The following is a 24377-nucleotide window of genomic DNA, read 5'->3' as shown; positions in this document are numbered from 1 at the left end:
ACATCCGTTGAGGAACATTTTGCCCAGCAACGCACAAAAGAAAGATGCCAGCCTATCAACCCACTCTCCAAATATCCTACCAAGATGAAGGGTGAGGGGGGGAAGGAAGAAATCTCCAGTGTTTGGAAGTTCGAAGCTTCACGCGGCACTGCCTTCAAAATTCAATTTCAAGTCTGATGAGAAAATGGAGGAGTATTTTCTGTGTCAGGTGCACTAACTTTTAGCACACTGAAACCCAGTGCTATTTGCTTTTCATGCACAAATGAATTTGTTTCCATTGCAAAAAAGACCAACAGGAATCAGACAAAAAAAAAAAAACACCAAAAACCGAATGCAATAGCCTCTTAAGACTTGCTATTCAGTCTTCAAAAAAAAAGCAGAACTGAAACTATATGGAGTTGGAAACATCACAGCTTAGAAATTATATACGCACTGAAAAACAAACTACGTTTAATTTCAGCTTTTGCATATTTTTTTCAGGTCACCAGATATTTTAAGCACAAAAAACTACGAGTAATGGCAAATTTAGCAAGGTCAGTATTTCATTTTGAAAAACAGTCTAAAAAAGTCCCAATAAAGTGATGGTATATTTTGGGTTTTTTTTTTTAATTTACAGGCACAAAAGAAAAATTAGCAGACCTCTGCGTCAAGCACTTTAGAAGTCATTTGAGCGTAAGGACTGTGCTTCACCATTTCCCTGGTCGCCACCAAGCTGACCAGAAGACAGCAAGGAGCCCTCATGGCCAAGAAAGTCACCAGCCTGCTGGGCTCCCTCCCCTCTGCACTGCGCTGGTGACTCACCAAGGTCGCTGGGTGAAGTGCTCACCTCCCCAGTAGGAGAGACACGGACGTACTGGAGTGAGTCCAGCAAAGGGCCACAAAGATGATTAAGAGACTGGAGCATCTTTCATATGAGGAGAGGCTGAGAACACTGGGACTGTTCAGAGAAGATTAAGGGGGGAAACTTCTCCATGTGCATAAATACCTGACGGAAGGGAATGAAGGACCACACTCAGCTGTGCTCACTGAGAGGACAAGAGGCAACGGGCACAGGTTTTAAAAAAGACACATGACAAATTTCATCTGAAAACAAGAATAAGCTTTTTCTTATTTACTGTAAGCGTGGTCAAACACTAAAACAGGTTGCCCAGAGAGGCTGTGAAGTCTCCGTCTGGGGAAATATTCCAAACTCATCAGGACAGAGTCCTGGGCAACTTGCTCTAGCTGACCCTGTTTGAATGCAGTCAGATGGATTAGACAATTTCTAGAGGTCACAACCCTTTTGAAAAAAAAAACCATGAGATTTTTGTTTCAGCGTTTTCTATATTTCAACATCATCCCTAAGCTTTGGAGAAGTCAAAGGTTTAGGAGAAAGACAAAAGAAACGTTGAAGCTGATCTACATTCACTTCCAAACTTCTGACATAAGTTTGAAATACCCACTTCTCAAAGTCTAGTTCCTAGGAGTGACGCTAAGCGTTGCTAGCTCAGCTAAGCATGCCGCTGCCTGCAGCCACCCTACTCCCCAGCTTGCTTTGTCACAGGGAGGTGGTTGTTAGGCTCAGGCTTGTTTGCCAGCCTTTGATATTCTACAACCTGCCATTTTTCCTCAATGAGTCGGAAGGTGTTGCTTTTGTTCTCAAAAAGCTCTGCTGCTCATCGCAAAGATAAAACAGAGACTGCCAAAGACCTCAGATCACAAGGCAGTTTTATCTCTTCACAGCATCAAGCTAAAGAAAAGAGCAAGTTTGCCTTGCTCCACAGAGATCAATGGAAATATGACAATTTGTGGCTGTAACCCCAGGACTGCTTCCTTTGTTTCATGGTTTTTGCAGTTCTAAAAAAACCAAACAACAACACCCAAGGATGTAGAAGCAGGCCCCTATTGTTTTCTTCAAATAAACCCAGAGTATTTGCTCAAAAACAATAAGGATATTAATAAACATACAAACATCCACATACCACAGCCCCAGATTCATGGCCAGAACACTAAAGAGAAGAGCCATGTACCACTCCGGCTTCTCCAACTGCGAGCTTAGTTCAGCTACATTCCTTGTTCCACCAGTGAAAAATCCCACCTAATCCTGTAGGATGCAACTTCTAAACACTGAGAAAAGAGACAGACTGGAAGCAGGAAAAGAACAGAAGAAATCAACCATGAAATCTCAACACTTCCCCCCAAATCCACAAACAGGATACAGCTGTCTCCAGGAGCTGGGGCTTGATTTATTTATAATGACTTTGTGTCATTTTTCATTCTTCAAATCAGATGTAATCTCAGGGAGGCAACGAGAAAATAGACACAACAGTGAGTGACTGGAGGAAGAGTGTGAGAAAGTCTTAGAGCTCAACTGGACTTATAAAAACCTGCAGCCAGTTTGAGAGGCCACTGAGAGATCCCGAGATGCACGTCTAAATCACGAGCAGCTCCTGGGTGGCTTCCAAGAGAAGGTGAAGAGTGAACATAGCAATACTTAGATAAAGTTTTACTGCCCCATTGTCATCCCACCACTTCGCCTCTCCACAGTTGCCCACTTCCTCTCCCTCATTTTGAGACATAAAGCTTGACAAATGGGTTTTGTAAGCTGCAAAAAGCATAGAATCATAGAATGTGTTGGGTTGGAAGGGACCTTTAAAGGCCATCTAGTCCAACCCCCCTGCAGTGAGCAGGGACATCTTCAACTAGATCAGGTTGCTCAGAGCCTCATCAAGCCTGGCCTTGGATGTCTCCAGGGATGGGGCCTCCACCACCTCTCTGGGCAACCTGGGCCAGTGTCTCATCATCCACTTGCTACAGAGGGAAAAATGTAATGCCTCCTTTTCCTTCAGAAGGGACACCTTCAGCAAGGAGGTGTCCCATAATTAGCAACTTCACATTTCACATGTACAAATAAATATTGACTAACCCACCAGAGGTGGTTCCTCCACTTTAAACATCCAAGCACAGGATGAGGCCAATGTTTTCAAGTGCCTGTGCCCCAGATTTATGCTCAGCCTTTCAGATCAAGCTTGCTTCTTCATAACAAACAAAACCAGTCACTGGCAGAAGACAAATAATAAATAGTAGGTGATATTATCCCTTCACTGCTGACACTGGGAGAGATTGTTTTTCATGTTCATGACTAGCAGAATGAAGCGACAACACTGTGGTGCTTTTATTTCAATTAGATGGACTTTTCTCCAACTTCCCAACCCCAAAATACCTGCTTGATAAAGGATGAGGAGGGAATAATGTGTTTGCTTTCAAGTCCTCTCCATTCCCTAGTCAAAAACTGCCCCAAAAAATAGGGAAAGAGGGAGGGGGAGTCTGCATGAAGCATCCTGATGTCTCAGAGTAAACGTGCTATAAACATACTAGGATTCAACGTCAACATCAAAGGCTTTTTATTCTCATTCTAAATACGAGAACAACTGGATTTAGTACCTGTTTTGTTCTCCGTCTCCTCAAACGTCTAATGATTTAATTTAAAATGATTCCCTTTGATGTCAGCCTTGTATTAACTTCTACTTGAGGCAATTAGCTTCAGGAGAGTATAAACGGTTTGATTCCGTCTTTCACTCCATGCAAGCCAAATGCATGAAGGGATCAGAGACAACTGGAATTGCTGCTGTAGCTCTAGCCCAGGCTCACAACACCGTGCTGCTGAAGCTTCATAGCACCGCATCTCTAATCTGGACCTGCCCCCTGTGATGTCCCATTATAAACATGATTGAATTTTCCTTTTTAGACAACCACTACAACATTCATAACTTCCAAGAAGTCCTCCTTGCAATTCCAGTCCTAATTCTGATCAGTTGGACTTGCATTGGGCAACAGCAGCCGGTTCTGCTGAGACAAACATCTCATAAATATGGACTGGAATTACAGGCAGAGATGAAGCAGGTAGGAAGGAGCAGAAACTTGGAGATCCAGAAAAGGCAAGAGCAAGCCCCCCCTCAGCTCAGTTCCAGCTTACCCCCACATCCTTGCTGAGCACCTCTCTGAAGTCCCAGTCTCCCAGGGACTGGTTGCCTCCCAGACCATGATGCATCTCTGAAGTGGAAACACCTGACAGACACTAATACTGTTGCATCTAACTGTGATTCTCCCCAGCACATCCCAGCTTTCCTTGGTGCCGACAATGCTATTTTTCAGCAGTACCAAAGAAAGGTAGGAGTAAGTTTCTGCATCTTCAGCAGCAGGCATGTATTTCTGGCTCCGCAGTAGGCATAGCCAGGTACTTGCACCCTTCAGAGACCTAGAAACTTTTCCATTCACTACTGTGAGCAGGTGGCAAAAAAACCAAACACCATACCACCTCTGATCTCTGGACACATTTTAGGTAAGAACAACATCTGGATGATTTTTCAGGTTTACAGAGATTTAGATTAGATATCAGGAAGAAATTCTTTGCTGTGAGGGTGGTGAGGCACTGGAACAGGTTTCCCAGAGAAGCTGTGGATGCCCCGTCCCTGGAGGGGTTCAAGGCCAGGTTGGACGGGGCTTGGAGCAACCTGGGCTGGTGGGAGGTGTCCCTGCCCAGGGCAGGGGGGTTGGAACTAGATGATCTTTAAGGTCCCTTCCAACCCGAACCATTCTGTGATTCTATGAAACAGCCTGATCCGGACCCAGAGCTCAGTCAAACACCCAGGCAATAAGGTATGTGTGTGGGGAGAGACAAGCCTGATATATAACAAGTATTACTTCTGCTGGAGCCAACAGGTAGAGCGCAGCACTCCTTACACATAGACCACCATCCCCAGGAAGGGATATGGCCACAGGCAATACAAAACACATGTGACATCTCCTTTAAAGAGCTGTGAATGCCAATACAGCTGTGTTGTGTTCTCTAACTCATTGCACGCCGAGTTCTTTTAAAAGGCTGTGGCTGGGCAGCAGGGAAAGCAGATGCCCAGGCCCTCATCATACCAGCTGGAGTGTCTTAGGCCAGAAAGACTCTTCCAGAGCACAAAGGAGCCTCCACCTTCTCCCACAGCAGCTGAGGGCAGTCAAACAAGGAGATTTGCCAGGGAGCAAAGCGAAAAAGACAGAGCATGAGACCCAGAAAGCAGGGAGCCTTCAACACTGCAGACAGGGTGGGAGGCTACTGAAAATAGCCGGGAACAGACGTGCAGTCGGGTCACAAAGACAAAAGAAAGGCAGATTTCCTAGGAAGCAGCCCCAGAAGGGGAGACTGTGTAAAGTTTCTTGCAACATACAAAGCTGCTAAGTATTTTAGACTTCAGAAGAAAAAAAGAAAAATGTGAGGAAAGAATCTGCCCTAAGGTGCCGAGAGAGACGGTACAGAGGAATTATTCTCAGATTAAATTAAAATAAAACTAAAAGGGCCATCTCAGCCTGCTGATCTGAGTTCTCCTCATTTCAAAAATTACTTCGTTCTACTTTGCATTCAACTAAAGCCCAGCTTTCAATATTAAAAGCTCTTTTGGCATTTTCAGTAAGTTTACTTTAAAGAAGGCAGCACAACGCTTCCCCCCCTCCAGGCTTCCACCAAAGGCAGACACCGTCAAAGGGGCAGAAATCCACAAGCTGGTGTTGCTGATGTTCTCCATGTGGGCTGGGGACTGCCTGGCTGTTCTCACACTTCTGGCATTTTCTTCTCAAGCTTCTCAAACCTACACTTTTCAGATATAAAAAGCCTCAAGAGCAAAAGATTTCTCTGGAGTTCCTACCATTATGTGATTTATTTATTTTTTAAAATCTCCTCTGCTTACCGCTCTTTTTGCTGTTACAGTACTTCATTTTAAAAATATTTAGCCAAACTGATTTGCTGAGCAGAAAGAGAAGCGACTCCCATCCCAAGTATGAGAACATCCCACCAAAGCTACGTACACACTAATTGGCGTGACGAAAACCAAACAAAGATAATGAGGAAGCTGAACATATAAACAATCACAAATCCTACAGGATTAAGAAGCCTAGGAATCAGAGATCATATGCCTTCAAAAAGCTTTTTCCTTCTAACTCAAGATATTTTTTTCCCCATCTTTTCAAGTCTCATGTAAAAACAGATTCCTACCCTCTTCACTTTCCACCATTTCCAAAGAATGCACGGGCCCGAGCAGCCACCAGACATTAGTCAGAGGATTAAAATTCTGCCAGTCGGGAGAAGACAGCTACTAAAAGGCGATGGTTCACAGGGGGTGCAAAAGCAGCCTCTACTTGGGTCCGAAAGGCTACTCAACCAAAATTGTCAACTTAATTCACCTGCAGCAGGACAGCTAAACTGGAGACATTATCAGTTTTATACACCGCCCAAAGGAGCTAAAGAAAAAAAATAAAAAGGGCAGAAAACCCAACCTGCAAGCAGCAGGCGTGCTGTAACTACTACAAATTCAGGAGCAATAGGAGACCAATTTATGTTCTGGTTGCAACCGGAGGACAGGTCTTAAAACTTTAACTACAGGATTTAAATTGAAGAATCTAATTTGCAGGATGCTTTCACTGATTCCCATCACCGTAATTCTTGGCTACTGCTCAAATATAAGAGAAACGGGAATTTATTTTTTCCCTTGGCCCATGCAAGCAGTGAATTAAGGGCTAGTTTAAAGGTGAGTGAATACAGCAGATAGGGAATGCGTTGATGCTTGGTTTGATTAAAAGCAGATAGAGATTCTGGGTTTGCTGCGAATATCACACCTGTATTTTTACGTCTGACACCCTTATGTCACCCTTATTTTTATGTCTGACAGCTTCACATGCACAGCCCAAGGAAGGCTTAATCTTCCCCAGATTTCTGCTCTCAAGAAACAGTGTCACTGCTCCAGTGGAGTGAACTGGTCACGGCGGGATAACAAGTGGTCTTGGATCTCTGCTTGCCGTGACCAATTCTGAACAGAGCTTTGCAGAAACAAAACCAAGTCCTAAATTAGGCCAGACAATGAAGCAGTGCTCAAAGAAGAAACAGGAAGTCAGGGAGAACTTCCACTTCCCACCAGCAAGTGTGTTTCTGAAGCCCTTTACTTGTGGGATCTGCCTTGGCATTTACGCCACACCTTTCAAGCACAGCTGTCATTACATTTCTCCAAGACAGGTATTATTTACACTAAGCAATCACACTGGAGAGAGACCAAGAAATTTGCCTTGACCTATGCATTTAGTTAAGATCCAGTTTACACAAGCTTCAGCCTCACAGTTTAGCACCTCAATCAACATTTGCATCCGTGCTTCTGCTACTACCAGCCACCTACGCTGTAGTCCTGCATCCTTTACAGCTTTCAAGTGGATACAATTTGTACCAAAGACGCAATACACTGTACAGCTGCAAACTGTATAATGTTCTCATCATTAAGTGTCACTTGTTTTCACATCTTAATTTGCATGCAACAGCCTGGAACGAACCTTTGGTAGCATTAAGGGATCTCAATTAAACAGGAACCATTTAGTTTAGCTAATCAAACTCTATTGTCCCAGCAAGCAAAAAGCTGAGCTACGTGTACTTGTCTGGAAGGGAATCACTAGTAGTACAGGTTAGACCTCGAGATCCTGAAGAACCAGAACACGGAGGCTTTTTGTCACAAGGCCGTGCAGAGAGTGGAAGACGTACGTGATCCCGCAGCAAGCAACTGCTACCTCAACAGTTTTTCTTTTGCTTACAGATGGATTCACCAGCAAGGCTGGAGCCAGTAAGCATAAGTGGCAATGGATGTAATTGTCTGAGACAGAAGAGTGAATTTCAAATACAGAAGTATAAAAGGCAGATGGAATTTCTTATGATTCATGGATGTGGGGGTTAAGAATATTTTTAGTAGTTATAGCTGCATTTAAGTTTCAGAGGAGGATTTGACCCAAGGTGTGAAGTACTTTATATAATGGTGGATTGTGTCAGTAATTTGGTGGATGGATGGACTTGGCAATATTGGGGGAGAATTCTGATGTACAACGGGAGTAGCTTGTAGAGAGGAATATGGTGAAAAGGAGTTTTAGGTATTGCTGACTTTCTTTTAAGGAGTTACCTCATGGTGAATTATATTCTTCATTTCAAAGGTAATAAATCTTTGTGTCTAGTAGGCGGTCCTGGATGTCCCATCCCATCTCTTAGGCTCTTAGTAAACAGAAAGATGTGATGATAACATGTTCCATCTCCCTCTGTTGTTCTTTGTAAACTTTTCCACAGCACCATGGATAGACAAAACTCATCAGTATAAAAGGTGCTCATTAATGCACAAAACAGCAATAAACCAGAGTAATGCATCTGCTTAACTCTGTCTGAATTACTAGTTGAAGCAAAGGACTGCTATATTAAAAACATAATCACAGAAGTACATAAAGGAAAGGTTTTGTAAAGACAAGCATTTCCTCTAGCCTTCGGTAACTCCAGAATTGCTCCGCAAGCAAAAATCAAAACAAACTTAATGAAACCCAACTTACCTCAATTTGAAAGAGTTCCCCGGCACCTTCACAGTCATTTGATGTAATTATGGGAGTATGAATATGCACGTAGCCATTATCCTGGAACAAACAGAACACCAAAAGTCAACTAGCTAAAGATATCAAATGTCAGCTTCAAGGATGACATCAACCAGCACACATTATAACACAGCTATTAGCCCCCAACCAGTACGGCATATGTACTCCTTTAGGCAACTTCTGCCTTACCGGGACAAAGACAGAGGACTAATTAAACGCTAGCATGATTTACAAATCAATATTTACTACTTGTGCTTTTTCCTCCACGTTTCATAAAGAAATAAGATTTATGCCATTGCTATGGGTGTTTGCAACTGCCCATCTTCACACCTTTGCCCTTTCTTCTCACCTCCTCCAGTATTTTTATATTTTTGGGCAGTTTCCATCAAATTCACCCCTACAGCCTCAACACTTCAGTTTCTTCCAGCTTTTTGGAAGCTGGTGGTTAGGCAGAGGACACTCTCTTAGTGTTCTCCACTAAGAGAAATGATCAAGTGTGTTAGATGACAGAAATCACATACTGCATGCGAGAGAGACCTTAAAAACCACCCAATCACCGTGAAAATGTCCGTCCCACCTCACATCTTCTCAGATATCAAAGTCAAACTGATTTTAAGAGATGGACTATACCCTGGCTTGGTCACCTTCTAGGTACCTGGAGAATTACCCGCTCACACAGCCAGCAGAGGCCTTGGAAAGCAGAAGGCTGCATGAAGAAGGAGCCCCTATTCTCTGGGTTTCTCTGCAGTGCAGCCATAGGCTTTTAAACCAGCTGCAACCCAATTTTCAGTGGATGCGTACATCAAGCAGACCTCAGACAATCCCATACGGCATGTTAGAGGCAAAATCAGGAGCAGAACTCTACTAAGCGTCAGCTTCCAAACTGGTTTCACTACACAGATCACTGGTGGAGCACAGAGATCACACCTATGCACGTCAAGGTGAACCAGAACCTGGAACTAGCTGATTTCAGCTGTGAATAAGGATTTGTTTTCTCTGGCATCACTATAATGTCTAGTACAAAGGGAGTCCCTTTAAAATCAGGGTGTGACAGTATTACGACAATATAGGCAATGATGTAGCCTAACCCATTGTCTATTTACACAAAAGACTAATAAAAAAAACCCATAAAAAAGCAAATGTTTAGTTTCACAGCTTTTACCACAATAATATAAATCAACCATTTGTGACAGGTCCTGGTCCTTAATGCTAGCTAGTTAAAAGGCTAAGACAACAGGAGCAGTATTTACTGGCCATCCTGAGAATCAAACTGAAATTAGTTTGGACCAAAGAGTTCCTATGGACATGCAATGCATTTTGTGGAAGTACCATAACAGGAACAAGAGGGAGCAAAGTCCCTGTAGTCAGCTCTAGGCTACCTTGGTGCAAAGACCTTGGCTTGCTGAGCACCCAGCAGGAGCTCCTCACCGAGATCCAGTTACTACACGGAAAGAAGTTTTGGAGCCAGAACTATTTTCTTTGCCCAGGGAGGGCAGTTTTAGCCTAACAATACAAAAATGCAGGTCTCTGCCACAATCCCATGCATACTTTAGAGACGTGCTGGTCATGCGGCCTCCAAACCCTACATGAGGTTTTGGAAAGTTGTCTAAATTATAGCAACCGCTGCCACTGTATGAAGAAAGAAGCACATTTCACACAGAAGACTCCTTACATGCTTTGGAAAGGGATGTGAACCACACAGGTCTGAAAGATGAGAATCCCATAAAAACCTCTTGTGTAGATCCCCTTATAAAAGCTCCTAAAATACATCAGGTCACATTACTGGCTCTGGCAAACCTGGAAGTTAGTTAATGTGCAAAGCGGAGGTTGCCATTCACATTGCAACCATTTCACTGTGCCTAGGAACAATGTTCCTATCCCACACAGACCACAACACTCAGGAGAAGATTTAAAGATCACATTTTAGCCTTCAGCATCCAAACCAAAGGCATTTGGAATTAGACATTCACTGCTGGAAATGAATAGGCAAAAAAAAAAGTTTTTAAAGTTACAGAGAGTCTACCTAATTTTCCATGTGTATACAAAAACCCCATTTATTTTCTTTCAGCATTAAGCTCTTTACAGCTTTGCACAGTGAAAACACTCTGATTATTCTTTCTAGTTATCATTGGTTCTGACATTGTCAAGTTGGAAGTCACAATATTCTTGGGATGATGTAAGTGGCAATTTAAAAAGACTGCTTTCCTTCCATCAGAAATGGAGCAAACCACAGACATTCCTGGTACCAGCAGAGTTGTGACACAAGCATTCACAAACATCAGATCTGGGACCAAATCTTCCCTATCCCTTTAAAATTAACTTTAGTGTAGCTGCTGCTGCTAAATTAATGTTACTTTATTTTTTTTAATACTGCTCAGCTCTTGAGTATTTTAAACAGGAAGATATGTCAGAGTCTGAGCTGGAGTCCATTTGGAGAAGTAAAGCCTTTGTCAGAATAACAGGTTGGTTTGTATCTCGGATGGCTCCCTTGCGCAGGTTTGAAATCACAAATTGTTGTGGGCAATGCCATCTAGCGGCGCGACACCAGCAAAGCCCGATCACAGAATCATAGAATTGTTAGGGTTGGAAGGGACCTTAAAGATCATCTAGTTACAACCCCCCTGCCCTGGGCAGGGACACCTCCCACTAGACCAGGTTGCTCAGAGCCCCGTCCAGCCTGGCCTTAAAAACTTCCAGGAATGGGGCTTCCACCACCTCTCTGGGCAACCTGTTCCAGTGTCTCACCACCCTCGTGGTGAAGAACTTCTTCCTAACGTCCAGTCTGAATTGTCCCATCTCTAGTTTTAATCCATTCCCTCTAGTCCTACCATTACCCGACATCCTACAAAGTCCCTCTCCAGCTTTCTTGTAGGCCCCCTTAAGATACTGGTAGGCCACTATAAGGTCTCCTCGGAGCCTTCTTTTCTCCAGACTGAACAACCCCAACTCTCTCAGTCTGTCTGATTCCCAACAAGAGTTGAGTTCTGTCTCATGAGCTGGCAAAATACTGACACCACCAGCAGCTTTACTTGACACAGTATCTCCATTAAGCTCTTAAAAAAAAATATAACTAATCTTCTAAATACCATGCAATTCCATTCAGATAACTCTTGAAGCAAGCAAGTCTTCTTTGCCCCTGCAGGCGAAAAATAGCAGCGTACTCAGGACCAGAAATTCCATCTCAACAATTCTGACCTGTTCTTTGTGTCACATTAATTACTACATATGAATTTTGTAATCAGAATGCTCTGAATATGATTCTACTCAAACTAAAGCCAGTTTATCCAAACTAAACCATGTTTATTTCAACGAAAGCTTTAAAAGAAACAACTCAGGTGTGCTAGAGGACTTGCTACCTTAAAAGAAATGACTCCGGTGTGCTAGAGGACTTGCTACCTTTCTTTTCATGAAATCCCATGGTCTCAATATAGCATCTGGAATCAGAGTTAATTCACTGAAGCTCTGAGTCAGTTTGTCAGTAGCTTTCCCTGCATCACAGATTTTTCCGCGTGGGAGGAAGCTTGTGTCCAAGGACCGTAAGGTCACTGCTGAGGATGGGTTACTCAACGCCATATTATGTTGTGTTCCACAGACCACACACACTCGCAGCAATTATACTGCAACCTAGTGAAAGGGATAAAATAACTAACAGGAAATGGGTGGGAAGATGCTAACAAGACCACAGATGTGCTAATCTGATCATAAGCAACAGCCTGGCCAAGGCTTCAGTCAGGTCCAGGCCTGGAAAGAAAACCACCATGTCCAAAATCTATACCCTGCAGTCAAGACATCAGGCTCCTTCCCTCCTGACATGCTCCCGCGAAGCCAAACTGGGGGAGTGTTTTTTACACATAAGGCTCGGTACAGAAGGGACTACCTGGAAGAATGAGTGGATGGCTGCAGTGGCTTCACTGCGGATTCTCAAGAGGGAGCCAAGCGTGTTGTTTCTGCATCGCAGGTGAGGGAACTGTCGGACATACTCCAGCGGGTGCCTCTCCTTCATTTTCAGGGGGAACAGCTGAAAATAACAATGCAAGAAAAATAAGAGGATGAGAACTTGGAGTCAATACAGTTTTATTGCTATCCATGGAATACCATCTCTGCCTACTAAAACTCAATCCAGAGAAGAACTAGATGTTTTTGCATATCTAGATATTTTGCATAACACAAGAGAAGGTAGCAGCCCTCTGAAATGCTCCATCTTTTGGATGTCGAGCCCCCTTGAACTATTCATCTCACCGCTGCAATAGCAAGCTGCTTCCAAACGTGCCCGTGGCAGATAACGGTTCTTCCACCTGCACAATCTGGAGCGTTTTGCCAGTCCCACTGGTTCTCCAATTCGTATCCAGCCAGACTTACCAGGTAAACCACCTGGCACAGGTAACCGCTTCAGGGTGGGACAAAGGCGCACTCTTAGCTGGCAGCATGTGTGCCAGCTTCCACACAGAAAAGCTCTACCTCCGAAGAAAGCTTTCATGGTGATCCTATGTTTCCATACCCTATAGACACCACTGACAAATCAAAGCCTGCAGGAGCACTCAGGCTTAAGAGAAAATACAGTTTGAAGCATGCTTTGCTGGATACTTGGACCTTTTGAAATTAATTCCCAAAGTGGTCCTACGAGTTGGATCCCTGGTGCAGTGACATACCCAAGTATCACAAGGTCCCACCACACGGATGGTTTCAGCTTTCAGCTCCATGTTTTGGTTCTTATGAGGACTTTTGACCAGTTTTCCTCGCACTTCCACTGCGCTTCCAAAAGTCAGGTCTCTAAGAAGCCAAGAAAAAACAACAGCTTAACTAGGAACTGATTGAAAGTCAACTACATTCAGAAGAGATTCCTGTTAATTTACCTGGACCACTTGAGATCATAAGAGATACTGTAGCCATAAAACTTAACTGATGAAAGATTATTAAGTGCATAGGTGGAAACGTGAATGGATTCACAAAGCTGAAGATTTTAGGACAAGAAAGGAGTGTTGGGCAAGTGAGGGGAAGCAGCTTTTATTAGAAGGGGCTATCGATGGGGACAAACCAGGCTTATAGAAAAAAATAATAATTAAAAAAGTTTTAAAAAATAATCAAGTTATGTGGAAAAGTTTCCTGGATCATGACGAAACTCCCAATCCTAGCCCAAAGAACAATCAAGAGAAACAAACAAGATGAAGCTGTAAAACAACTGCATTATTTTATTATCTTCTTATAATAGAACAGGAACACCTATTTAGGGGGTGTGCCTAACAAGCCAGCCCTCAAGTTGTTATGGGAATAGCAACAGCGCCCTCCAAAAACCTGGGGGACAGTCATCCCTGGCTATGTTGTGTGATTTCCAAGCAAGTCCAACAGTAGCCCAGAATGCCCGTGCTGCTACAGCTGTTAACGAAAATGTGGTCCAAATTAATCTCACAGGACAAGCGTCTGAACCACAAGGCCTCAAGTAAGTGGGAACAGAGTAGACGGACACTCTCCATCCTAAAAAAACACATCCAGTGACCTCCAGACCACAGTAGCACCTTTCCCATAGTCAGGTGCTAAGTGCTGGGGGTTCAACCAGCAGCATGGTGACTCACTGGGACAGGGAAGGAGGCCTGAGCAGACCCCTCCAAGCACTGATCAACACAGATATTTCTCCAGGTATCTCAAATTGACCAACCTATCTTCCAGGCTGGGATCAGCAACCACCTGGAGGCTTTCCAGAGAACTCCCATCGTTTATATGCAGGAACAAAACTTCCTTCTGGGATCGGACAGAGCGGACCCACCCCTAGAGGTAAAAGAAAAAGAAATTTGTTATTTCTTGGCAAAGACTCAGTGTAGTTATGCTCCTCTTCCAGCTGAGCTGGACAAGCTGCTTCAAGCCTATTTCAACTTCTTATTGAAATAAAAGGAAATATCTCTTTAGGGGCAACAAAAAGAAAATATAATTAAAAAATTGTCATCAGCGTCAGTTTTTTTATTGACTTCAAAGCAAAAAGGAACAAATCCTTAGGCAGAGATATCAACTCCCCTCCCGAGTACAGCAGGGATAACTAAAATCTACCTGTGCCTCTGGGGAGCTGAGAACATGGAAAGCAGCAAAGTGCTCTGAAGATGAAAAGCATTTTAGCAAAGTACATATTAGTAGTGATGTTCCTTCAAAACACTTCTTACTGCAACAGAAGAGACCGGTAATGCGTAGTTCTTTACGATGACACACTCAAGACTGTTTTGATGATTTTTAGTACCAATTTTTGTTGCTGTTATCACCTGTAGGAAGGTTCCAACTGAAGTTTGTTCACTAGTTGTTTACATGCCCTAAGTCATTGGACTGCTAAAACAATGATGCTGCGGCAAATAGACTCAGGTAAAAAACCTACATATTCACGCAAGACAAAAATCAAAACTAATGCCCTGACAATTTTGGATGTTTCTCCTTACACCTCAAAATCAAGACTGCTACACTGTCCCCATGGAAAAAGAAATAATAAGAAAAAAAAAAATCTAGAAGCGTTCTTGTCCAGTTTGACTAAAAGAATTAAAAGAGTAACACAGAAGTTCTTTGCAACAGCAAAACAGTAGAACTGACCATGTACATGTCAGGATAATGCCTTGAGCTTTTAAATATGAAATAACATTTCCGTTAAAAAGAAATTTAAATTTAAGTCAGTACCACAGCACCAAGCAAAAGCAACAGCATCCAAAAATTTAACTTCCTTAGCTGCTTCCCAGCTCACAAGAGCCGAGACAAAGCTGCCCTCAAAAGCAAAACTATCCCCTGGGGACCTTCCGGCTCATCTTATAATAATGCCGTAGAGAACAACCAAGAACAATGCTGATTACACAACCAAACTGCTTTTTATCCAATCAGTTTTATCTTTTGCTTAACTGTAAGTGCCCAAGCAGCTCCAATGACTTCAGACTGCAAAAGTGCTTTATGGATTTTATACCAGACAAACCAATGTGAATTCATTTACTTCTGTTGTCTAGACTGAACAAACTGCAAGAATTTAACAGTACCAAAAGTAAAGCATTCTTAAAACTACAACATGACCATAGACAAGGCATTACACAGGCTTGTATAACAGGGGGAGAACAACTGCATACAAAAGCTATGGAGGATTTTAAAGCCATAAACCTATTGATTAAAGAAACTTCACCTTTTGCTCCAGCCTCACAATTTCAGACAGGTGCAGGGTGTTCTACCTGAGGCAAGAACTAAGAACAAGAGTTTAAAACTGAAGTCTGATCATTTGGGCATCCTCATATTCTTACGGCTACAGCAACAGGTGTTTAAAAGGTATTTCATACAATAACACACCTGAAGCTGTTGCGCCTACCCTCTGTATTCCAGTAAATCCCCAGAATGTGTCACATACACGTTATACTTGATGGATGATTTTAATGTATAATGGCAGATGTTCTTCTTTCTTTCCTCATAAGCGCTCCTTAACAAAACACACAAAACCCCTGAACAAAGAAACATTCTCAAGAGCTTTTTTTCCACCTCATTAGGCTGTTCTGGGATCTGTCAAATAAGGAGATGAGTCTTGCATCCTGCAATAGGAAATATGAGCATATCCTCAGGCTTGTACTGGAGCAGCAGAGGCTGTGGCAGCATGGTTTTGACCACTTTACACCATACCAGAAGCAACATTTAGAGACAACCCCGACTCAGACCAGACTGCACATTCCAATAACATGGCCATAATAAGGCTAGATTTAAGCCAGACCAGGTCCCCAACCCACTTTACTGTAAAAAAAAATTTTGCCAGCACAGGGGAAGAGCAACAAAGCAGCAAGGAACTGGGGCAAAAAAAGAAGGGGTATTGCCAATTTAAGCATCAGCTTATTACAGCTTGCGTTATTCATAACGCTACAGCCGAAAAGCATCTGTGCTGGATGAGCTTCTTCCTACCTTATTAGGGTTCATCTACATGTGTGCAGGAATACCAGTGTGCTACAAACTGATTTTTGCGCCACCAGAATCACAGGATGGTTTGGGTTGGAAGGGACCTTCAAAGGTCCAACCCCCTGCCACGGGCAGGGTCATCTTCCATAAGACCAGGTTGATCAAAGCCCCATCCAACCTAGCTTTGAACACCTCCAGGGATGAGGCAGCCACAGCTTCTCTGGGAAACCTGTCCCAGTGTCTCAGAACCCGCATTGTAGAGAATTTCTTCCTTTTAAATCTACCTTCTTTCAGTTTAGTTTAAAACTGTCACTAAGCACCCCAGTCCTTTACAGATCCAGAAATACTAACTGCACAGTTCTAGCCAAGGGCCTTGCAATAAAACAGGGACTATGTTCTTGCAACCACTGCTCTGTCAATCAGGAACACCAAAAAACATGGCTGCTCACAACCCTGCACTGAGGAAAAAAAGGGGAAAAGCTCCATTACTAAAAAGCCAATTTATCCCACTCTACTTTGATTCAAAACAGGAGCCAGACATGAACATCAATGAGACTGTTATCACTGTCTTTACCCGACACTGCTATAAACCTAGATGTGGAACGAGACCTAAGGCAAATTTTTAAAAACAGCACAGAGGTTCACTCTGTTCACTCTCCCAAACCAAAACAGGTGATAATACCAAAACCGGACAGAGCACAGTTCAGTATAACCCACTACAGCACGTCTTTCCCTGCACATACCCCGAGTACCTCCAAAGCTTCATACCTGATATCACAAGGGCAAACTGAACACATACAGTGAGAGCTGCCTCTAGAGACTGCAAAAGAGATCAGTAAGTTTAGTAAATCACGCTGCAGAGGTTCTAGCTTTTCTCCCTAAGGCACGGGTAGCGGAACCGGCGTGGCCCACGCCGCTCCAGCTCCTCTCCCTTCGGCTGAAGCGCTGGGCCGGGTCATCACCGGGCACACCCCGACCTCCCGGCCACACACCTGCACTTTAACCTCGCCAACCGGCTGCCGGGCCCCCAACGCTTCGCGGACCCGTAGCCGCACCGCCCGAGGCAGGGAGGAGCAGTGGCGAAGGGCCTGCCACCCGCCCCGGACCCCCAGCATGGCGGAGGCCTAGCGAGCCTGCTCCCTCCGGCAGCCCAGCCTCATCCCGCCCGCTCCCGCACCGCTCCCGTGAGGCGACGCGCCCGCCGCCGCCTCACGTGACGGCCTCACCCAATGGCCGCCGGGGGGACAGCCCCAGCGAGCCAATCGGAACGGGGAGAGCACCGCCTTTTCCGCCTCCCTGGAGCGCAAACGCTGCCGGGAAATGTAGTCCGCGGCGGGTGGGTCGGGGGGAGGAATTCTCATGGCGGGGTGTGAAGGGATCCCCATGGCCGGGCTGAAGGGATCCTCCTGCTTTCTGGGACCTCGGCAGCGTTGTCGCTGTCTCAGGAACCTCAGCTGGGCTCCCGCCATCTCCATTGCATGAGGCAGGCAGGGGATGGGCCAGGCCGAAGCCTCTGGGGAAGAAGAATGCAATGGCGTCTGGGCTCTCAGACAGGGCAGGCTGCAGCCCTGCTCCCCCTCGCCCCCCCTAGCCCTGGGAGCGGGCTGAATGGAGAGGCATCCCTCCTCAGTAACAGCAGAGCCTGGGGACAGCATGCTGTGGATTTCAGGGACCATCAGCCACTCTCCTGTCCTCCTGGGGCCATCTCTGGGGGAGTAAGCCCCACGTTGGCCCATGCTTTTCCTAGTCAGGGACACAGGACTCTGTTCTACTCTGCAAGCCCCGCTGGCAGACAAGACCCTTCTGTCTCCCCCTGCAGTGCTGCCTCCAGCTCTGGGGCCTCAGCACAGGAGAGACACGGAGCTGCTGGAGCGGGGCCAGAGGAGGCCCCGGAGATGCTGGGAGGGCTGGAGCCCCTCTGCTGGGAGGACAGGCTGAGAGAGCTGGGGGGTTCAGCCTGGAGAAGAGAAGGCTCTGGGCAGACCTTACTGCAACCTTTCAATATTTAAAGGGGGCCTGTAGTGACAGGACTAGGGGCAACAGTTTTAAACTGAAAGAGGGGATATTTAGATTGGGCATAAGGAAGACGTTTTTTTATGCTGAGAGTGGTAAGACGCCGGCACAGGCTGCCCAGAGAAGCTGTGGGTGCTGCCGTCCCTGGAAGTGTTCAAAGTCAGGTTGAATAGGGCTTGGAGCAACCTGGTCTAGTGGAAGATGTCCCTGCCCATGGCAGAGGTGTTGGACTAGATGATCTTTAAGGTCCCTTCCAACCCAAAACATCCTATGATTCTATGAAAAAGGGGTAAAGTCAGTGCTGCTGCTCCACACAGCCCGGATTTTGCCGCTCTAATCTACCCTTTGCCTGAACATCTCTTTTCCGCGCAATCATGCTGCAGGAGGGCAGCGGCTGAACACGTCTGCTGTGCTTGTGGTCAGAGGTTGTCCCATTCCTGTGCATCGATCTTTGGAGTACAGTGGCTGAAACAAGAGACAGCAGCAGTGTGATGCCCCAGGGCCAGGAGGTGCTGGGAGGCAGCTTTGTCAGTGACACTGCTTGTAGGGAGACAAATCCCTGCCTCGCTGCAAAGTCTCAGAGAAGAAAAGAATTGCTGGCCAGAGACCTCATTCAAAAAGAAACAAGCAGGGCTCATGGGAAAGAGAAGAGCTTTGGTTTCAACTTTCCCCTGTGGTGCTTTTCATCTGTGCATGAAAAGCTTCTTGTCCTCAAAGTCCCCATGCTGCTTGCCAGGGCCTTCCTTCACCTCTGCCTTTGCTCCCAGTAAGCCGATGTCCCCACCTGTGGCTCTCAGTTTAGACGTGAGCTCCGACCTGCCTTGAAAGGCCATCCTGAGGAATTAGACCTGCGGAGCAGGGGCACGGGCATAACCGGGTGTATGAGAAAGACGTTCAGAGGAAAGACAGGAGACTGCAGGGAAGGGTAGGTGAGAACTGGGCTAGAAGTGCATCCTCAGCCAACGAAGACAACTTGTCCAACGTCTGCCCTCTGTGTCGCTGCAAGGAATCAGGCAGGCTGCCTGGACACACGCAGGTTACTGCCTCAGTGCTGGACGGAAACACAGGGACGCACATGCCTTTGTGCTCCTGACTGAGCAAAGTTAGTTTTGTTTTAATGCCAGTCACCATCCCCTCCTGTAAGGGCCAGCACTGAGCTTTGCTGGGTGTTGGTACAGCGTTGTGATGTGGTTTCTTGGAGAATCACAGCACGGATAGGAGCTGGCACTGCTGCGGTGTCAGGCAGAGATACAGGATGTAAATTGCTAGGAAATTAGGGCTCTATCGTTCAGGAAACTCCTGGCTTAATGTGACAATTAAATGAGTGTGTAATGACTGTTCAGCGCACGTTACGTGTTCTCTCTGCCCGGTCACAGATGGTGCATTTGTTACTGCTCTCAGATATAGGTTTTTCCGCTCTTGTTCCGCTTGTACTGCCCAGAATATTTCTTTCCAGGGTTATTTGACTCATAAAACACTCTCCAGGCCAGATAAACAATTAATTTAGGGAATAATTAGGGAGTAACACCAATGACAGTGTCTAAATACACCAGGAAATGGGTAACATCCTTCCCCTCAGACCCGTCTGCTCCAGGGCCACCTGTGGGTCTTTGGAGGGAAGCGGGTAACACAGGGAAGTCTGGCCTCAGGTTTCTAGGACTGGACTTGAACTTTTCCCAGCTGGCTGAATATCCTTCCTTTGAAAGACCAAATGGTATTACTTTGGTCCATCGGTACTCACAAGAAAATGAGGATGAAGCACTAGCGGAGTGCAAAGCTGATGGCCTCTCAGGTGGCTTTTCTACCCTTGGAGCTCAGCTCTACATCAGCTGCTGCTTCATACACCCTGATCTGCTCCGTACTCCCTTTCCTCACCTGGGGCTGGTGTTGGAGTGGGAGACGGACAGGCTGATGCTGCCGGGATTTACTTACGTTGCTGTGAGCCCTTCCAGACTCCTGGACCGCAGACAGTGCTCATGTGCTGCCAGGCACAGTCTCCAGCAAGTGTTTTTTAAGATGATGGGGACGGACAGGGGTTACTGTATTCCCAGAGCTCTCCAACAAACATCGATTTGTTCCCGACAGATCTGACCATCCTCTTTTCACTGCTGGATGCTGTCCTCACTGGCCAGCAATTTGGCAATGTCAGTACCATGAACCGTAGCCCCAGTGATGACCCCAGATATCAGTTTCTTTCAGTACTTCCATATGGGTCCATGCAGTACTGGAGCTAACTCTGTTCCCTCTCTCAGACGCGAGCTGGGTGTTTCAGAGGCAGTTTGGGTATCTGCAAACGACACAATGGTGTCTGAATGTATATTTTGTTTCCTTCCCTGCGCAGCAGAGCTCTTCTAAAAGCTCTCCAGAGGGCACCGGTGCTGTTTGTGGATCAGATTAGTAATGGAAGTCTGGGCTGGGAGGCAGGAAACTGGTTGTCAGGGTGTTTGCAGGGAGGGAGGTTTAAGAGATGGTGAGAAATAATGATTCTCCTGTACTCCCAGCTGGGTGCAGGGACTGTGGAGAAAGCACGGAGCAGTGGTGGGAAAGGGCTTCCAAACAGGCAGTGTCAGTTTTTGGGTGGGAGCAGAGAATCAGCCTTATTCTTGTAGGGCACCACCTCCTTGGCATCATCCATGTAGCGATGTCCAGCCTTCACCTGGCAGGAGAAGTGCTCTGAAATGCCTCCTCTGTGGATGTTTCAGCCTGGGGCTTTAACTCCGGACTGTCTCTGCATGGAGCCTCCTCACCCATACCCTCTATATCTTTCTCTTCCTTCACTTTGGCTTTTTAGCAGGGGGAGGAGGAAAGGCTCCACCCAGTTCTGCCTTTGAAGTGAATCTGTCCTTGTTCCCTTCTGATTCTGAGGCTTTTACCCTCAGATCGTCCAGATCTGGCCAGGGAGTGGGACTCCTAAGAAAGGCAAGGAACAGGGTGGGAGTGGTATGAAGCAAGAAATCAAATTTTGCCTCCCCAAGATGACTGTCATCTGTCTGGTGCCTGATGAGATGAGCCTGGTTTGTCCACATAGTTCAGAAATGGAGGCGCTGTTACAGAAAAACTCTCCCCTCAGGGCTGGGCATGAGAAAATCTTTTCTGTCTCTCCTTCAGAGAGCCCTGAAGGTGTATTTATAGAATCATAGAATCACAGAATAGTTTGGGTTGGAAGGGACCTTAAAGATCATCCAGTTCCACCCCCCTGCCCTGGGCAGGGACACCTCCCACCAGACCAGGTTGCTCCAGGCCCCGTCCAACCTGGCCTTGAACCCCTCCAGGGATGGGGCAGCCACAGCTTCTCTGGGCAACCTGTTCCAGTGCCTCACCACCCTCACAGCAAAGAATGTCTTCCTAATAGCTAATCTAAATCTCCCCTCTTTCAGTTTAAAACTGTTGCCCCTCGTCCTATCGCTCCACTCACTGACCAAGAGTCCCTCCCCAGCTTTCCTGTAGGCCCCCGTTAGGTACTGGAATTTCCCTGGTACTGATAATTTTAGGAACTGGTACATTTCCCAGCAATGGCATCTCTTTCTGATTTGGAGGGCTCTTTCAGTGAGGGCTTTTATTAGCAGTGGTGTCCACTGTTCATGGACCTCTGCTCTGAAGTCCTCAGCATCTCCAGAAAGTCCAGCATCCTTTTGACTACATTGCCAGGAGATCAACTTGTGCCTTCAACTTGAAGCTCAACATAGTGCCTTCTGGGCAGATAAAGGACTGCAGGGCACGAGTACGTCCTCCCAAAAGGAAGAAGAGTAAGGCAGATAAATCCTTGTTAACCTGCGGATAACATGCAGTTCTTCGATCTGCCAGTCTCCCCACAGTTCTGAAGTCTTCTCACTGTATCAGTGGATGCCCTTTGGTGTCCTTAAAGGTCCTAGTTTGAAACTTAGATGCACAAGATAGTCAACATCCTGCTGTGCCTACGATATAGGAATGGGAACACTGTGATTAGAAAGTGCTTTTTTTTTCAGTGATATCTTGGTAACACGAAATGAAGCACATTTCTCTTTATTCCAAAGTAAAGAATTTGTATTTCTTTGTTTCGCAGCAGTAACTTTCCAATGAAATGAGATATAATATGTAACACATTCCTTCCAATAAATAAAGTTGATTTTCCCCAAGCAAACCACTAGTTTAGATACTTCATTCTTTCTGTCTCAACTTCCAGGGTTTTTTCTGAACTCTTTGCTGAAAACAAAACCAAAGCAGATGCAAAAATTGCTTCTTACCGTGCCTTGCTTTTCACCGTGACCTTCAAAATTTTCTTTATATTTCCCAGCAGGTGAAGAAAAAGGGAGACCTTGTCCTTCTGTCAGAGGGTAACACATGACTTGGCCTGGCTGACTTTAGGTTTCTCGACAGAGCCAGCTTCGTGGTGCCAGTCTTTGCCCAGGTTAGTGGGCGAGTAAACCCCATGCTCAGAGATGCTCTAATCTTGCTCTGCTGGGGCTAGGCTGTATTCACAGTCCTCTGAGAGCACCCCTGGCTCCCAGGAAGGAGCCAGCCTAGGGGTAACACCCCAAGGATGGGGCCCCGTGAGTTGTACAGCACTATCTGAGCTGCTTTGTTGACTGTTCTGCTCTGATAGCACTCATTTGTGGTGTCTGCTGGTGAAAGCCTTATTCTGCCTTCCTCCAGAAAAGATTCTAGTGAAAGGCGGGAATGGAATCCTTTCCTGTCTGGTTACCAGTGATGTTGCCCAATACTGGTACTAAGTGGATCCGTAGACCCCCTACTGAGTGGATCCATCTGAGCGGATCTGAGGGGTTGTCCAGTCCTCTCAGTGTATGGGAACTTCTTCAAGTTTCCTTCAGTCAGAGCATTGCTGAGAAGTTCCTATTTTGACCTGCGATGTGTTTGTTAGCAGTCTGGCTCTCTCAAGCTTTTTTTTTTTGCCTCCTCCCCCTCTCTGGGGATTTCTAAGTTCAAATCCTCCTGGTTTGTGGCTCTGATAGGATGATGGGGATAAGGAGCAACATGGCTCTTCATACAGACCCTCCAGGTGAGTAGAGATCCTGGATATTCTGGGACAAGGGATGGTAGCAGCAAGATGTCCATCCTGACCTTGTCCCATGTGTCCTACATGAATGGCACTCAACAGGTGAGGTAACTGGACAGGTTCATCTGGGACAGGCAGGAGATCTGTTCCCACGATAGTGAGGTGGGCTTCTATGGGGCCCACATAGAGCGAGGACAGGCAATTGCTGAGTACTGGAACAGGCTGCAGTGGCTTAGCTACCTGCGGGCTTCAAGGGAGAAATCCCACAGCTATAACTGGAGGAGGACTCAGATGTGATGGACAGGAGAAGTGAGTCTTTGGAGGGGAGCAGAAGAGGGGAGTGGTGTGGGGAAACTTGGCTTCCCCAGCTTGGGACCACATTTACCTGCGTCCGTCAGCCCTGTGTTTGACAGCCACCGGATTTCAAAGGAGCTTAGTGAATGGTGGGAGATAGGTCCAAGATCAGTGGGGCAGGAGGAGAGTAAGTGCCATGGACTGGAGCAGTTAGCATCTTTATTATGAGTCAAAGACTGAAGAAAATGACTGCAGGAGCCCTGCAGAAAAGCGTGGGACAGGACTCCCGAGCCTAACAAATGCCCCTCCTCTTCTGCCTATTCCTGGAGCAATGGACCCACCTGAGATGTGGGAGAAGACATGAAATGCTCCTACTAGATGTTTCTTGTGGAAGCAGAGTTCATCGTCTGTGATGGTCCTTCACTGAGGTAAGAAAGAAAGAGGATAAAAGGTGATTGTGGCTGGAAGATGTGATGCAAGGTCATGCTGAAGGCAGTGGGTCTGGATGAAAGGATGCTTTGACAAATGTGTTTGGAGGACAAATCTGTATGATGTCCATTCGTCCTCTTCTTAGGAATGATTCCTGAGGAGGATGGGCCAGCGCTCTCCATCTCTCTCTCTTTTTCAGTTAAACACAGAGTGAAAATTTCTCCCATGCAAACGGAGCTGTGGGGCTATCCCAACCAGCTGGTTTGTTCTTCAACAAGGTTTTATCCTTCTGAAATGAAGATCAAGTGGTTCAAAAATGGGCAGGAGGAGATGGACAAAGTTGTGTTCAAGG

General features: G+C 45.8%; 1 protein-coding gene across 2 annotated transcripts in view; it reads right to left on the bottom strand.

Moving 5' to 3' along the window:
• The window catches only part of NARS2 (asparaginyl-tRNA synthetase 2, mitochondrial), a 59777-nt gene extending 42310 nt beyond the window's left edge, over positions 1-17467 (bottom strand). For both annotated transcript variants that reach the window (XM_063326432.1, XM_063326423.1), the window contains exons 1-5: positions 17289-17467; positions 14063-14172; positions 13059-13179; positions 12287-12427; positions 8371-8451 (exon numbers count right to left, since the gene is read on the bottom strand). In XM_063326432.1, coding sequence (XP_063182502.1) covers positions 8371-8451; positions 12287-12427; positions 13059-13179; positions 14063-14172; positions 17289-17411 — 576 coding nt within the window. In that variant the 5' untranslated portion in view covers positions 17412-17467. The remainder of the gene's footprint in view (positions 1-8370; positions 8452-12286; positions 12428-13058; positions 13180-14062; positions 14173-17288) is intronic.
• Positions 17468-24377: the final 6910 nt, after the last annotated feature.

This window comes from Chroicocephalus ridibundus, chromosome 1 (assembly GCF_963924245.1).
Source record: "Chroicocephalus ridibundus chromosome 1, bChrRid1.1, whole genome shotgun sequence".
Lineage (NCBI taxonomy): Eukaryota > Metazoa > Chordata > Aves > Charadriiformes > Laridae > Chroicocephalus > Chroicocephalus ridibundus.
Note: the sequence above shows the minus strand (reverse complement) of the source record. Positions and strands in the feature narration are given on the sequence as shown.